The sequence below is a fragment of the Prionailurus viverrinus genome, chromosome B2 (genome assembly GCF_022837055.1).
Source record: "Prionailurus viverrinus isolate Anna chromosome B2, UM_Priviv_1.0, whole genome shotgun sequence".
In the NCBI taxonomy this organism is placed as follows: Eukaryota; Metazoa; Chordata; class Mammalia; order Carnivora; family Felidae; genus Prionailurus; species Prionailurus viverrinus.
Window position 1 is genome coordinate 2,650,267 of NC_062565.1, and position 14,010 is coordinate 2,664,276.

At 46.1% G+C, this 14,010-nt stretch overlaps 5 protein-coding genes across 5 annotated transcripts; 2 read left to right on the plus strand and 3 right to left on the minus strand.

Moving 5' to 3' along the window:
* Positions 1-5: 5 nt before the first annotated feature.
* Positions 6-3,425, minus strand: LOC125166349 (histone H4). The gene has a single exon (XM_047860229.1). It carries the CDS (start codon positions 3,414-3,416, stop codon positions 3,105-3,107), a length of 312 nt encoding a protein of 103 aa, XP_047716185.1. The 5' UTR covers positions 3,417-3,425; the 3' UTR covers positions 6-3,104.
* A 4,310-nt stretch (positions 3,426-7,735) lies between these two features.
* On the minus strand, positions 7,736-8,227 carry LOC125166348 (histone H2B type 1-C/E/F/G/I). The gene has a single exon (XM_047860228.1). The coding sequence runs from the start codon at positions 8,189-8,191 to the stop codon at positions 7,811-7,813; it is 381 nt and encodes a 126-aa protein (XP_047716184.1). The 5' UTR covers positions 8,192-8,227; the 3' UTR covers positions 7,736-7,810.
* A 277-nt stretch (positions 8,228-8,504) lies between these two features.
* On the plus strand, positions 8,505-9,060 carry LOC125166342 (histone H2A type 1-E). The gene has a single exon (XM_047860220.1). The coding sequence runs from the start codon at positions 8,514-8,516 to the stop codon at positions 8,904-8,906; it is 393 nt and encodes a 130-aa protein (XP_047716176.1). The 5' UTR covers positions 8,505-8,513; the 3' UTR covers positions 8,907-9,060.
* Positions 9,061-9,906: 846 nt separating this feature from the next.
* LOC125166338 (histone H3.1) lies at positions 9,907-12,751 on the plus strand. Its single transcript, XM_047860216.1, has one exon. It carries the CDS (start codon positions 10,040-10,042, stop codon positions 10,448-10,450), a length of 411 nt encoding a protein of 136 aa, XP_047716172.1. The 5' UTR covers positions 9,907-10,039; the 3' UTR covers positions 10,451-12,751.
* A 303-nt stretch (positions 12,752-13,054) lies between these two features.
* Positions 13,055-13,888, minus strand: LOC125166344 (histone H2A type 1-E-like). Its single transcript, XM_047860222.1, has one exon. It carries the CDS (start codon positions 13,874-13,876, stop codon positions 13,490-13,492), a length of 387 nt encoding a protein of 128 aa, XP_047716178.1. The 5' UTR covers positions 13,877-13,888; the 3' UTR covers positions 13,055-13,489.
* Positions 13,889-14,010: the final 122 nt, after the last annotated feature.

The following is a 14,010-nucleotide window of genomic DNA, read 5'->3' on the forward strand; positions in this document are numbered from 1 at the left end:
CACACAAAACTACCAACAGACTTTGTTCCTAGATATCAACGCCACGGCGAAAAAAAATAACAAATACTTTCCGGGAAATATCAGAAGGTTCCTGGAGGTTTATCAATCTCCGTATTCACAGTATCATACCTAAATAGAGGATTCTATCCTATTCCATAATGATAACACTGATTAATATAATAAATTAACCAGACGTTCTCTAGTCATCAATGGATGGTTACTATTTTTCCTTACGCTGTTCTCTATAGGCCCATGCTACAAGATACAGATCTGAAATTGAGTTTTACAGAAGAAGCATCAAAAGAACTTTAATAAATAATTGTTCCAGATACCTGTCAGACTCTACCTTGGGACTGATTTAAAATTTTCCAAGCTGTATTAGAAGCAGGGTACTTAACCCAAGATCAGCAAAGCAAGAGTTAATTAGTTAGGACTGAATGAACTGATTTGGTTGTGGCTAAAATTCCCTTACTAAAGTCCTCTTATACTTGTAATTGTTGTCTTTTTCAAATGGATTCCTCAAATTTTAAAAAAATATTCTATTAAAAGAACTCCTGGTAAATTGTCAGGAATCTTAAAACTATCGACTCTGTTGAAAACAGGTTATATATTGATTGGCTCTATCTACAAAACTTCACAGAATAATGGTTGGATTTTATGCAAAATGCTAGGAATCCAAGGAATCCAAGGAATGCGGTTATTATAATGTGGTTGGTATAGGCTTAGAACTAATTGATCCTTCTTAAAACAAGTAGGCCTTTCCTTTATCCCCTTTTCAAACCATCATTAAAACAGACCAAGTAAGACAAAAGATAAAATTTAAAATACTTCATCATAAGATGAAGTATCACAGTTGATAAAAAGCCTTGATGTTGGTTCCCTAAACATTTCAAAGTGTATATTTCTCTACTATTTGCAGATATTCAATACTGCTAGAGAAACAAATGTGATGGATGAAACTTCTGTCTTAAGTATAGGTAAATACCTAGAAAGTGGAGTGTGTATGTATTAAGGATATAAAGAAGGGGTAAAGGACCAAGAGACATGTAATATTCATGAGGCACTTTTATACTTGAAACACCAGACACTAAATATGCATGAGATACGTGAGGCACTAAATATTCGTGATACACTAAATATACTTAGAACACGTAGTACCTTGATTCAGTCACCCTCTGGTGATGTCCATCCTGGCCCCACACGTCCTTTGCCTAAGATACGCAAATCAAGCACACGCCCATTAGGCAGGTGAACTAGTAAGCATCAACTGTGACCAGGAATAACCGTCTGTCTTCCATAGACTAGCTCCCTGTCATTGGCCCCGGGCGCCTTCCATTTGAGGAACTACTTGTCCCAACTTGGGCTGTAGTCTTCAAGAAGAAAGGCTGCATGTGGCAGAGAGAAAGGTAACTAAATGCATGACCAATGATTCAGCTGCTGTGGTCCATCTATCTCCTCATGCCTTTACCCAAGCCTTAACTTACCACACGTCTTTCCCCCTGTCTCAGGCTATGTACTCAAATGTATTAAAAACAAACAAAACACACACACACACACACACACACACACACACATACACACACACACAAGCATCCCCAGCATTTAAATTTGGTCTGAGTCTTTCTGGGCCACAGGACAGCTTGTCTGGTGGTGTATTTTGAGGCCAGCAAGGCATAAACCCAGAATGAGTACAAATGAACAAGTATACATTGTAAGAATAATCAAGAGAATACCTCCATTGGGTGGGGGATGGGTGAGATGGGTGATGGGCATTAAGGAGGACACTTGTTGGGATGAGCACTGGGTGTTACATGTAAGTAATGAAACACGAAATTCTACTCCGTAAATAAATAAATAAATAAGTAGAATATCTCCGACATTTGCAAAGTTGTTTGGAAAAAACATACACCGGAGTATTATGCACGGCTCCCTAAGAGACTATAGTATCTCCTGTTAATGTGGCTGGATCTCTACTGGAATGTGGTTGTTCAAGAAAAGTTGCTCACACCCGGAGGTCACAAAATGAGATACAATTAGTGGCGGAACGTAAATGTAAGTGCTTCACACAGCTCTGTGTGGCAGGCAGGATTCAAGCACTTGTCATTAGCAACTCAATCCTCAAAATAATCCTTTGAGTGAGGTCTCCTCCTCCTCCTCCGCTTCCTCCTCCTAACCGTGTAGGTGAAAAAACTGAGGCCCAGGAAAGAGTTAGAACTGAACCTGCTCTCACAACCAAGTGACGCTTCTATAACGACTCTGTTTAGACGTTTCACCACCTCGCATCACTTCAGTAAGCAAGGTTATACAACAGGACATTTACGTCTTAACTTTCACAATATTTTGTTTGCTTTACATGCTTAAGAGATTCGTCTTTATGTCCAAAGTTCACGTGGGTCCACTCGCTGGTGCCAAAGCTGACATTTTCCCACGAGTTAAAAGTACATTTTCCATGTGTTACATCCATTTGTACGTCATAAATTAACGCTGAACGAGCGCCGATTAGGATCCTTGCCCTTAAAACATACACATTTAGCGTTAACCTTTAAAAGCTGTCTACTCTTCGTGGGAAGTGATGGCGAACAATAGGACATTAGTGGCCCCTCCAGACTTAGACACCACTGACCTGATTGACAGGTGACATTTAGAGGGAGCGGAGCCCTCAATTACAAACTTAAAAATAGATTGCCACCTTTCTTAGAATAAAAACTTCCCTAACTTTAAGTCTGAAAACTTTCTTTCAACTCTGCCAAGCAGACTCTGCAGGACTTCTGGCAAGGGGCCGATCACAGGAGGGGGTCTCCCCAGCAGGCCCACAGTTAAGCCTCAAAAAGGAAGTTGTGTCCACCGCAGGCCTCAGAAGCCTCTTCACACGACCTGCTTCCTCGAGCGAATTCGCAGCTAACAAGACCCCAAGCCAGGCGGAAAGGTTCGCTGTTGTAGGTTTGCAACAGGAGGGAGCGACCCGTGCGGGACGCGGACCGGCGAGCGTCAAACTAGCGTCACGGCTCCTCTGTGAGAGTGGGGGGAGCCCTGAAAAGGGCCTTTTGTTTGTAGACACGGCAGGACGGGGGTGCGCAGAGCCCCGGAAGCCGGGAACCTGGAGTTCAGCCCCCGAAGCCGTAGAGGGTGCGGCCCTGGCGCTTGAGCGCGTACACCACGTCCATGGCCGTGACCGTCTTGCGCTTGGCGTGCTCCGTGTAGGTGACGGCGTCCCGGATCACGTTCTCCAGGAACACCTTGAGCACGCCGCGGGTCTCCTCGTAGATGAGGCCGGAGATGCGCTTGACGCCGCCGCGCCGGGCCAGCCGCCGGATGGCGGGCTTCGTGATGCCCTGGATGTTGTCGCGCAGCACCTTGCGGTGGCGCTTGGCGCCCCCCTTGCCCAGGCCCTTCCCGCCTTTGCCGCGACCGGACATACCGGCACGAAAGACTCCACAAAGCCCTGTCACGTCTCCAGAGCTGCGGGCTTTTATATAGCCTCTGGCGGACCGAACTGAGAACCTAAGGAAGCCGCGAAGTGCCACCCAGTGGGGGAGGGAAGTCTGACCAAAAAAAAAAAAAAAAAAAAAAAGCCTTTGGTTTCCTTGTGCTGTTTTGTTCTATACCTAGTACCTTCTGTGACAACGTGTTAAAACTTTAAAAATTTCTTTTGAATGTTATGAAAAATACAAAAAAAAAAAAAAATGGGGGGGGGGGGCAAGCAATAGATTAGCAAGCTCTTACCCCAGGATACAGAGAGCACTTACAACTACTAGCTACTTTGAGATTTTGGTGAACAGACATATGCACGTATTTTTTTCAAAGAAAATTTACAGAGTGCCGTGCATAGGGATTGTGGAACTTCTTTATGCTGATTATATTTTTAGTCAATTTCCTCTCTCTAAAGAGAAAAAGACGTTTTTAATATCCACGTGGTATTCTTCCTTAAGAATTCTCTATAGTACACTTTAACCAATTCTCTAGTAAATCCTTAATAAACCAGATGTTTAAAAGAATTCTTTTCCCCACTGATCGATGTGTCACTTTTAACAGTGACTCATACTTGGAACTGTGGGGGCAAGGGCAGGCCACTAAGATGGGCCAGTTTGGCGTGAAGGTTATTAAAATCCAGCAAATTCAGGAAAGCTTTTTACCTAAATAAAAATAAATTTTTAGTAAATTTTTAGATTTACTAAATAAAAAGAAATTGCATAGAGGACCTGCTCCAGGAAGGGAGCTTTCACAGTTGGTAACTATATTATGAACTACGTATAGAAGATGGGCAGGGACCCGGCAAGGCCTGTTTGATCAGAGTCCTCTCTATGCCCCCTGAGTGGCCCGGCAGACATTGGTTAACCAAACTCTTCAGAAGTGCATTCCTTCCCTTTGAAGTCCCAGACCCCTGCCCCCTCCTTAGTTCAGCCTGACATATGCCTCATTTTGCTGGACTGTCTTTGAAATGTCATGTCTGTGTGGATTCCCTGTACATACACTATTATATTTGATTTTCTCCTGTTAATCTGTTTCTGTTTGATTCTTAGCCTAGCTAGAAGGACCTAGAAACGGACAGGATATTCTCCCTCCCTGACAGAACTATTACCAAAAAGTCTATTCTGTTCTATATTTTAATCAGTTTCCTTTGCCAAAGGAAATCTATTTTCACTTGGAACTTTGGAAAAGTTACATGACTGAAGGTGAAAAAAGTGATTATTTTTATATCTGTGTAATATTCCATCATAAGCAGTTTCTATGATACATTTTAAACAAATGTTCTAGTACTTAACATAATGTGCTTTTTTTTTCAATTTTAAAGGAGATTTATACATAAATCTGAGGATAACCTAGAGTTGAAATGTTTTGTCAGAAAGGATGTAGATTTTGTGGTATTTGATTAATATTACTACACTTTCCACAAAATTCTTATCACATTCACCTGTGCCAGCGATAACTGTTGTGCATGTGAGTTTACCATCACTAATAAAATACTAAAGCGACATAGTTTGAGGTGGTATATTCTGCTCCCCTGCAAAATACTGGATCTTGTTTCAGGTTTAAAGGAAAAATGAACCCCTTTTGGAAGTTTTCACATCACTGCATTGCACTTATTAACTGGGGCAGAAAAACTGACATCTTTAAAAGAAAGATCGCGTCATTTTGTACATTGTAGGAACTGGAAATTTTCCCTTTATTCTTTTCATGGCTCATTGGCTGGTCCACTAATTGAAATGACATAAAACAGATTAATGGGGGGAAAAACCAAATTTGATTTCATAAGTACAGAAGCCCTGTAAAAAATAAGAGACTCCAAGGCAGTCAGGCAGTCGAGGCTGAGTCCCCCTCCCTGGCTGTGGGGTGGGATGGGGACCTGGGGCTGCAAAGGGGAGGAGGGCCAATCACAGGAAGATAAGAGCCGCTGTTTGGTTAATCAGATGTTTGCCCGGCCTCAAAACATCTTTCCACATTAAACAGTTCTGTCTGGTCATAGCTCTCCCTCTGTTATCAACCCCTTATCGAAATCCTTTAAGGCAGTTAAGGGAGGGGCAAAAGTTTTTCTTGGCCTGTGAGGTTGTTGATTGGCTTTAGTTCTTGTGCCAAATAGTCCACTTGTCAAAGGGGTATTTTGAGACTTGTTCTGAACCAGGTCACTGTCACATTGCTGGGCTTAGAACGGGGCCTGGCTCCTAGTATCGGGGCAATAAATATTTGCTGAGTGAAATGTAGGGAAATAGAGAATTCTCAATCCTCTTCGGATCTCTGGCTAAGAATTAAACCAACATGAGACAGACCAACGGGGAAAAAAAGGTCCAAATCTTACTGAATTTTTCCATTCTACATGAGAGCCTTCACAAGAGCAGGACGTCTCAAAGTGACTCTCGCAGGGGAACCTCCATACCTTTTAGAAAAAAGATGAATTTGTGAGGAATCGACAAGACACAGGGCTTTGGGCTTGGGGTAGTCAATTGAAGAAATAATAAGGTTTTTTCAAATGGCCTTTTGGCCCCCAATTCCCCTGTCTCCGGTGACAAGAAGGCCTCCCTTCCCCTGGGTGCAGGGAGGGCACCTTTCCCTGGGGAGGCTCTTCTCCCGCCTCAGGGTCAAAGGGCGGAGCGGGGTGGGGGGAGGGGGGTCCGAGCGACCTTCCAGCTTTTTAGTTTCTCAAACTCTTTCAAGCTCAAGATATTAATATATGCCAAGGGCCAAGGTGCCGTATTTGGGGGCAGCGAGTCTGGAACCCGATCGGAATGAGCGTGGTGAGCCTCCCCTCCTCCCAAGTCCCCTTTCTGAGCCCCCTTTCTTGAGCACTGACGTTGCTCCAGCTGAAAGCTGGACGTCAGCCTGTGCTCCGCCACCTTCTGTCAGTCCGTCCGTGTGCAGCAAGGCCTGACCTTTCTGCCTCCTTTTCCCCGTCCGCCCTCTTCTTCTGACTGCTGCCTCCTTAGTCCCGACCTCACCCCTGGCTGGTATTTCCAACGTTTTGACCCGGATCTCACTCCCTTTCAATCTGTTCTCACCTAGGCCACCGGGAAAATGATTCAGAATCCTACATCTTGCAACATTTTCAATTTCTGCAGTCTGGATTCTCCCAGTAGATAAACATTGTATTTCTTGACAAGGTGTGCAGGGCTTCACAGTATCTAAGGTTTTCTGCCCCACCTTCGGCTGGCCTTTCCACCTTCATCTCCAGGCATCCCAGCCTCCAGCCACTCTAAAGTAGCTTCCAAAGTCTCTAAGGGTGTGCTAGGTGCTCAGACCAACCTGCCTGGAGCAGGCTTCCCTCCCCGATACAGGGTCTTACCCACCCAGCAGGCTCCACTTAGCTCACTTCCCAGCTTATTTGCAGAGTCCGCATTTTCTTCTGTTTCCTCTGGAGATGCTGGGACTTTCTCATTGCAGGAAAGTGTCTTAGCACCTACTAGGCACTGGAGACCAACTTGCTGCATACATGGAGGAGTGAAGAACTGTGGACTTGATACAAATAAAAAGACTGAGTTAGTTACTGGGAATATTAAAGAGAATTGAAGAGGCGGAGAAGGAAAAGAAAGAAACTTCTCCAAGTCTTCATTTAGCCTGATGGGAAAGGGCTCAGCTTTGTTTTTCAAACTGTATTTGTTACACCTTTACTGAAAGCCCTTTAATAATGCTTATACTTTTACGAGGGGGCGGGGGGAGGCACGGTATGGACGCCTTCGTGGGGTAAACTGACAGAGGTGACCAGGTGAGGAACTAGAGAATAGAATAGTCTGAACTACGCTGTCTGGTGACGTTAAGTCACCAAGTTTTTAATCAGCGCTGCTGTCCTGACATTAACATTACCTTCCAACTATAAAGCAGTAAAAGATGGAGTAGGAGGTAGAATCACGGGAGGCTGGGGGCACGTAGATGGCACCAGCCGTATCAACGAAGACCCACACCCCACGATCCTGTCTTATCCCTCTTACCCCGGAGAAAACTAGCCTAGGTCTACGCACAGATTAAGTCGAAGAAGCCAGAAATCACTACGTTCTACGTAGTTCACCACAGGAACCTCTGAATAGTATTGCAGCCCAATTTAGAAAGCCGAGGTGGTATATTCTTTGGCTTTTTCTTAGCACACAAGATTTCATACTAAAAAGCAACTTCAAATTTGATGCAAAAATGCTCGAGGCAAATCCTGCCAACAAGAATGTCAGTTTCTCATAAATTATTTACTTCTAAGAGAAAATGCAACACCCAATTCTATATTAAGCAAGGCTAACAGCGAACAAGCTCTTTTTTAGAAAGCGTGGATGGCTCTAAAAAGAGCCTTTGGGGTATGGGTCTGGAGAATCCGATCTTCCTGGGAAAGGCGAGTTTACTTGGAGCTTGTGTACTTGGTGACGGCCTTGGTGCCCTCGGACACGGCGTGCTTGGCCAGCTCCCCGGGCAGCAGCAGGCGCACGGCCGTCTGGATCTCCCGGGACGTGATGGTCGAGCGCTTGTTGTAATGCGCCAGGCGCGACGCCTCGCCCGCGATGCGCTCGAAGATGTCGTTGACGAACGAGTTCATGATGCCCATGGCCTTGGACGAGATGCCGGTGTCGGGGTGCACCTGCTTCAGCACCTTGTACACGTACACCGAGTAGCTCTCCTTGCGGCTGCGCTTGCGCTTCTTGCCGTCCTTCTTCTGCGCCTTGGTCACCGCCTTCTTCGAGCCCTTTTTCGGGGCGGGAGCGGACTTGGCTGGCTCAGGCATGGCCGGGACGACACCGCACGGGCTCAGAAAAAACGAAACTGTAAGGCGAGTAAGACGCAATTTGTCCGGTTTATATAGAAACCCTTATGCAAATAAGGTGTAAGTTACAGTCCTGGGTCTGATTGGTGGCTAGTCAACATGACGTCACTAGTTAGCTCTGCCCAATCACAACACGACACTCCCAAAACTGCATTCTCGTTGGAGAAAATAAAGCCACAAGTTTAGCCAATGCAAAGCCTTCTTTTTCGCGCCCAGTCAGGGCTATAAAAACTGCTGGTTGTGTGCTCGTCTTACCAAGTGCCTCTAGAGTGTTGAGGTGGTCATGTCTGGACGCGGGAAGCAGGGCGGCAAGGCTCGCGCCAAGGCCAAGACGCGCTCGTCGCGGGCCGGGCTGCAGTTCCCGGTGGGCCGCGTGCACCGCCTGCTCCGCAAGGGCAACTACGCCGAGCGGGTGGGGGCCGGCGCGCCGGTGTACCTGGCGGCCGTGCTCGAGTACCTGACGGCCGAGATCCTGGAGCTGGCGGGCAACGCGGCCCGCGACAACAAGAAGACGCGCATCATCCCGCGCCACCTGCAGCTGGCCATCCGCAACGACGAGGAGCTCAACAAGCTGCTGGGCCGCGTCACCATCGCGCAGGGCGGCGTCCTGCCCAACATCCAGGCCGTGCTGCTGCCCAAGAAGACCGAGAGCCACCACAAGGCCAAGGGGAAGTAGGAATCTGGGTTAATTTGTCACAACGCCTTTCTCCCGCATAAACCAAAGGCTCTTTTAAGAGCCACCTACAATTTCCTGTGAAGGACTGTACACGAAGTATCTTTTGTTCCTGATAACAATTCTGAGACGTCATCTATCTCGCAACTTAATGCGTTAAGTAAAAGCAGTTGAGTAAAAAGTTCGCCTTCCTAGTCCTAACATTGTCAAATCTGTCCTCTAACTTTTCATGTTACGCAAAGAACCTATCGTATGGACTTGCCACTTTCGAGTCCAGATTTCTGGATGTACATTCAGATGGGTAGACCCACCATAGGTTACTCGTGGTGGGGAAGTAGATAATCCTTAAGAGGAATACAAGTAATTCTGCTAAATTACACACCATGTTTCATGTCCTTTGCAAAGCCAGTCTCCTCCCCCGTTAGTAAAACAAGGCAGGTATCGTAATTTTGAGTTTCCAAGTTAGCAGAAATAAAGTATGCTGCAATGGAATTGGTTTGTATTCTCTGAAAATGAGAAGTTCGTGGAACAATGTTTCCCTGTGAAGTTTCTAGTCTGTGGATTGTTTGCATGCAAGTTAGAATTTCCTTGAAAAATAACAAATCCCAAAATGTAAAAATAAAAAATTGAGGGGAGATGGTATAGAATTGAGCTGTCCAGAATGGTAGCCAGTTGTGTCTCGTGATCACGGGACGTGTGGCTAGTCTGAATTAAGAAATGCTGTACGTGTAAAATGCACACTGGATTCCGCAGAGTTTGGAGAAAGGAATGTAAAATATCTAACAGTTGCCGATTACATGTTGAAATGATTTTGGAAATACTAGGTTAAACAAAATAGTTAAAATAATTTGTTTTTTTATTTTGTTCTAATGTGGATATAATGTGAAAATATGTTTCTTATGTAGCTTGCATTTATTTCTACGGGAAATCGCTAATATAAAGCGGACAAAAAATACATATTGAGGTCGTGGACAAGACCATCAGCACACTCGGCGCTCCATAAAAGTTTCGAGTCTTTAACCAATCCGGTTACCGGTTGTGTAGGCTGGTCCCCTTTTGTCCAATCAGCTTCTGACTCTCACTATAAATAAAACGGAACCGGCTTTCTTTTCTTATTGGCATCCAACGTCCAAGCAATGGCTCGCACGAAGCAGACGGCGCGCAAGTCGACGGGCGGTAAGGCCCCGCGCAAGCAGCTGGCCACCAAGGCGGCCCGCAAGAGCGCGCCGGCCACCGGCGGCGTCAAGAAGCCGCACCGCTACCGGCCCGGCACGGTGGCCCTGCGCGAGATCCGCCGCTACCAGAAGTCCACCGAGCTGCTGATCCGCAAGCTGCCGTTCCAGCGGCTGGTGCGCGAGATCGCGCAGGACTTCAAGACCGACCTGCGCTTCCAGAGCTCGGCCGTGATGGCGCTGCAGGAGGCGTGCGAGGCCTACCTGGTGGGGCTCTTCGAGGACACCAACCTGTGCGCCATCCACGCCAAGCGCGTCACCATCATGCCCAAGGACATCCAGCTGGCGCGCCGCATCCGCGGGGAGCGGGCCTGAGCCACAAGGTCTGTCACTCCTTCCCAAAGGCTCTTTTCAGAGCCACCACATGTACGCTGAAAAGGACTGTTTCCCTGTAACGGTTATTGATGGGTTGGTTTCACCGGCGGGATAACGACCATTTACGGGCGCTTTACAGTGTTTTAGAAAGTTAGTAAAGACCCTCACAAGTGCACTTAGCTATTGGCCTGCTTGCGCTCCGATTCATACTTTTAGTCCTGTTTAACCACACTGGTCTGGGGTTCATTAAACCCTTTTTCTCGGTAGACAACTTGATGTAAATACAAGGAAGCTACCCGCACACGTTCTCCCTTTCTTGTTCTCCCTGTCCCTTCTCAACTTTGAGGCAGGTGGGGAGAAATTTTCTAAGTTACTTTGTACTCCTGAAGTTGGGTTCCAAGGCCACAACTGCTAACTTAAAATCACCCATCTTGATTGTGTTAATTGCCTTCAGGTGAGTGGGTTCATGGTTAACTAGTGCCTGTGATTTCCACATCCAGAGTTTTAAGATAATGCCAGTATTTTACCAATTAAAAATGCCCTACTAGCCTCTACCAGCAAAACAATGTATTATAAACATCCTCTCCGTAATCTGCCTTCCTCTGGAAGGGAAGCTATATTTGGAGGAAAGCAGTGCCCTCCCACCCTCCCAATTTACCCTCCCACACACACGCGCACGCGCGCGCACGCACACACACACACACACACACACACACACACACACGAGGCTGTGCTGATCCAAAACAGATTGGTATTGAGTGTAAGTGAAGCTTTCCTTACCCCTGGGCTGGGAAACAGCTATTAAGAAGGGCCCTGTCCACCCTGATCAATACTCTTGCTGGTTGGGCAGAGTATGCAAAAAGTACAATTCTCCAAGTTAGTCTTTCCGTTCTGATTGTATGAGGACTTATTCAGGGGCAGTGAGTAGTTCTAGTTGTGTGGACCTGGTCATTTTTAGATCTGTGGGTCTAAAATGGATACTCCAAGTCTCTGAAACCACTCCATGTGCTAAAATGATTATCTCATGACCTACCTCAGCTCTTGCTGGGCCTTCAAGGTGTGCTTTCATCACCCCATAAGAGGAATTGAGTTTTGCTATAGGAATGGCACGCAAAAATGCATGCTCAGTGACCCCAGATCATTTTGGCTCATGCTAACGTGTCGAATGTGATGCCATCTTCTAAGGCTCACTGAAGGAGGAGGGACGGTCTGATCAGTCTGGGGTATGCATTTTCACTTTGCTAGAGATCTGCAAGAATTTCAGAATGTACGTGAATATGTACGTCTTAACTCAGGAGGTAAGTCTGGGATGGACATAAAGGTTTGGGAGTCATTAGTACATAAAAAGTAAGGTTTGGGAGTCATCAGTATATAAAAGTCTTTAACACCAAGCAAGTGGCCTACAGATCCCTTCTGGCTTCTTCCTGTCTCTTGCAATCTGCTCTGTGGCCAGTATCGAACTTCGTGTCATTGCCTGAAATATCACAAGCCATGACTCTGGTGCTGCTCATTCTCTGCTGAGATCCCCACCCTTTCCTCTAATTCCCAGTTTCCTCCAACCTTCAGATGAGATGCTCCCTCTCCTTCCTTATCCTTCCGTCTTAGTCCTCCCAAAGTCCTGTGCTTATTTCTCTTGCTATCTTGTGTTTTGATTATTTACTTTTGGGTTTTATCCCATCAGAATGAGTTTCTTTTGGACAGGCAGGGTCTTATTGTTGTGTCCTTAATGTATAGTACCTGAATATGAAACGGAAACTCACGGAAAGTATAAGTACATTACAATTTAATAAATGAGGCCACAGAAAAAAATAGTCTTTGTGCATCCATTTCTTGAGATTGCAAAAAAAAACAAAAAGTGGCATAAATATTCCAGTCTTTTCCAAGGACTAGCATACAAGGATCTTGCTTTGCCTGTGTAGAAATATGGACAACGGACCAGGATCTTTGAACTCTATTCTCAAACGGGCCTTTGGCTTTTCAGAAGCATTTCTATTCTTTCAAACTGGGTCTCCATCATGAAAACTTGGACTCCAGTTCTTAGCATTCAGTGCCATCCTTGTTACGACCAAGATTGTACCGCTATGTTGGACATCTACACGTTTGGCCATGTGGTAATATATGTATATACTCATATACATGAATATACACATGAATAATTATAATACTATAAACTGTATTTGAATACTTTTAGTAAACAGATCATGAAAACCAAATTACTCTTTAAAGGCAATTTTTTAATTCAAAATTACCATCTTCCTGACACCCTAGTGGTTTTGTGTACCATATATGGAAACCACTCCTGCATCCTGCCCAGTTACCTTGATAGTAAAATTGTCACTTACAACAAACTTTCAGATACTGACATAGGTAGTCGCCTTGAATCAACTTAATGTCCTTGTACATTCAAATAAATGACTTTGAAATTAGTCTATTTAGTTCACAAATGTTAACTTGTTAGCAAAGTATCCTAAACACTGTAGGAAAGGGAAAAAATTCTCCCTTCATTGTACCCACCCCTAACCTGGCTTAAGAACTAGAATAACAAAAAAGTGCGTTTTATTACATGCAGAGGCCCACTGAAGTTTCCGACCCCAAATCAATGACCAAGGCAGAAGTTTTTACTTTTTAGACAAAAACCTGAGGATTTGGCAAAATACAGAAAACACGTTTGAGATCCTGGACTGAACAAGTTGAACAAAGCAGACTAGTAGAAACTGCAGCTCCCGGGTCTTTAGAGTTCCTATCTCTGGTGACCCAGCTTTCAGAGAAACAGCAGGAGTGTCTTTACACAGTGGAGGCTTCCCAAGTGTATTTAGTTCAGAGTAACATGCCAATGTGGTAACCTGGGCGCAGCCTGCCCTTGGCCACTACAATACCAACTCTTAAGTGTGAACAGGAAGCTAAAGCCCAACTAGAAAACTTCAATCGTCCTGAACGAAAGAATAACGTAAGAAGAAAACAAGTCGTGTCACCTTTTTAGGACTATAGAAGTGGCTCTGAAAAGAGCCTTTGTTTTTCAGTGGTTTCCAAGCTTCCTTCTCACTTGGCTTTGTGGTGGCTCTCGGTCTTCTTGGGCAGCAGCACGGCCTGGATGTTGGGCAGGACGCCGCCCTGCGCGATGGTGACGCGGCCCAGCAGCTTGTTGAGCTCCTCGTCGTTGCGGATGGCCAGCTGCAGGTGGCGCGGGATGATGCGCGTCTTCTTGTTGTCGCGGGCCGCGTTGCCCGCCAGCTCCAGGATCTCGGCCGTCAGGTACTCGAGCACGGCCGCCAGGTACACCGGCGCGCCGGCCCCCACCCGCTCGGCGTAGTTGCCCTTGCGGAGCAGGCGGTGCACGCGGCCCACCGGGAACTGCAGCCCGGCCCGCGACGAGCGCGTCTTGGCCTTGGCGCGAGCCTTGCCGCCCTGCTTCCCGCGTCCAGACATGACGACCCCAGATGCACAGAGGGTACCTGATACAGCCAACACCAGGCCAGCACTTTTTATAACCCTATTGAGCGCGAAAAAGAAGACTTTGCATTGGCTAAGCTGGTGGCTTTATTTCATCCAATGAGAATGAA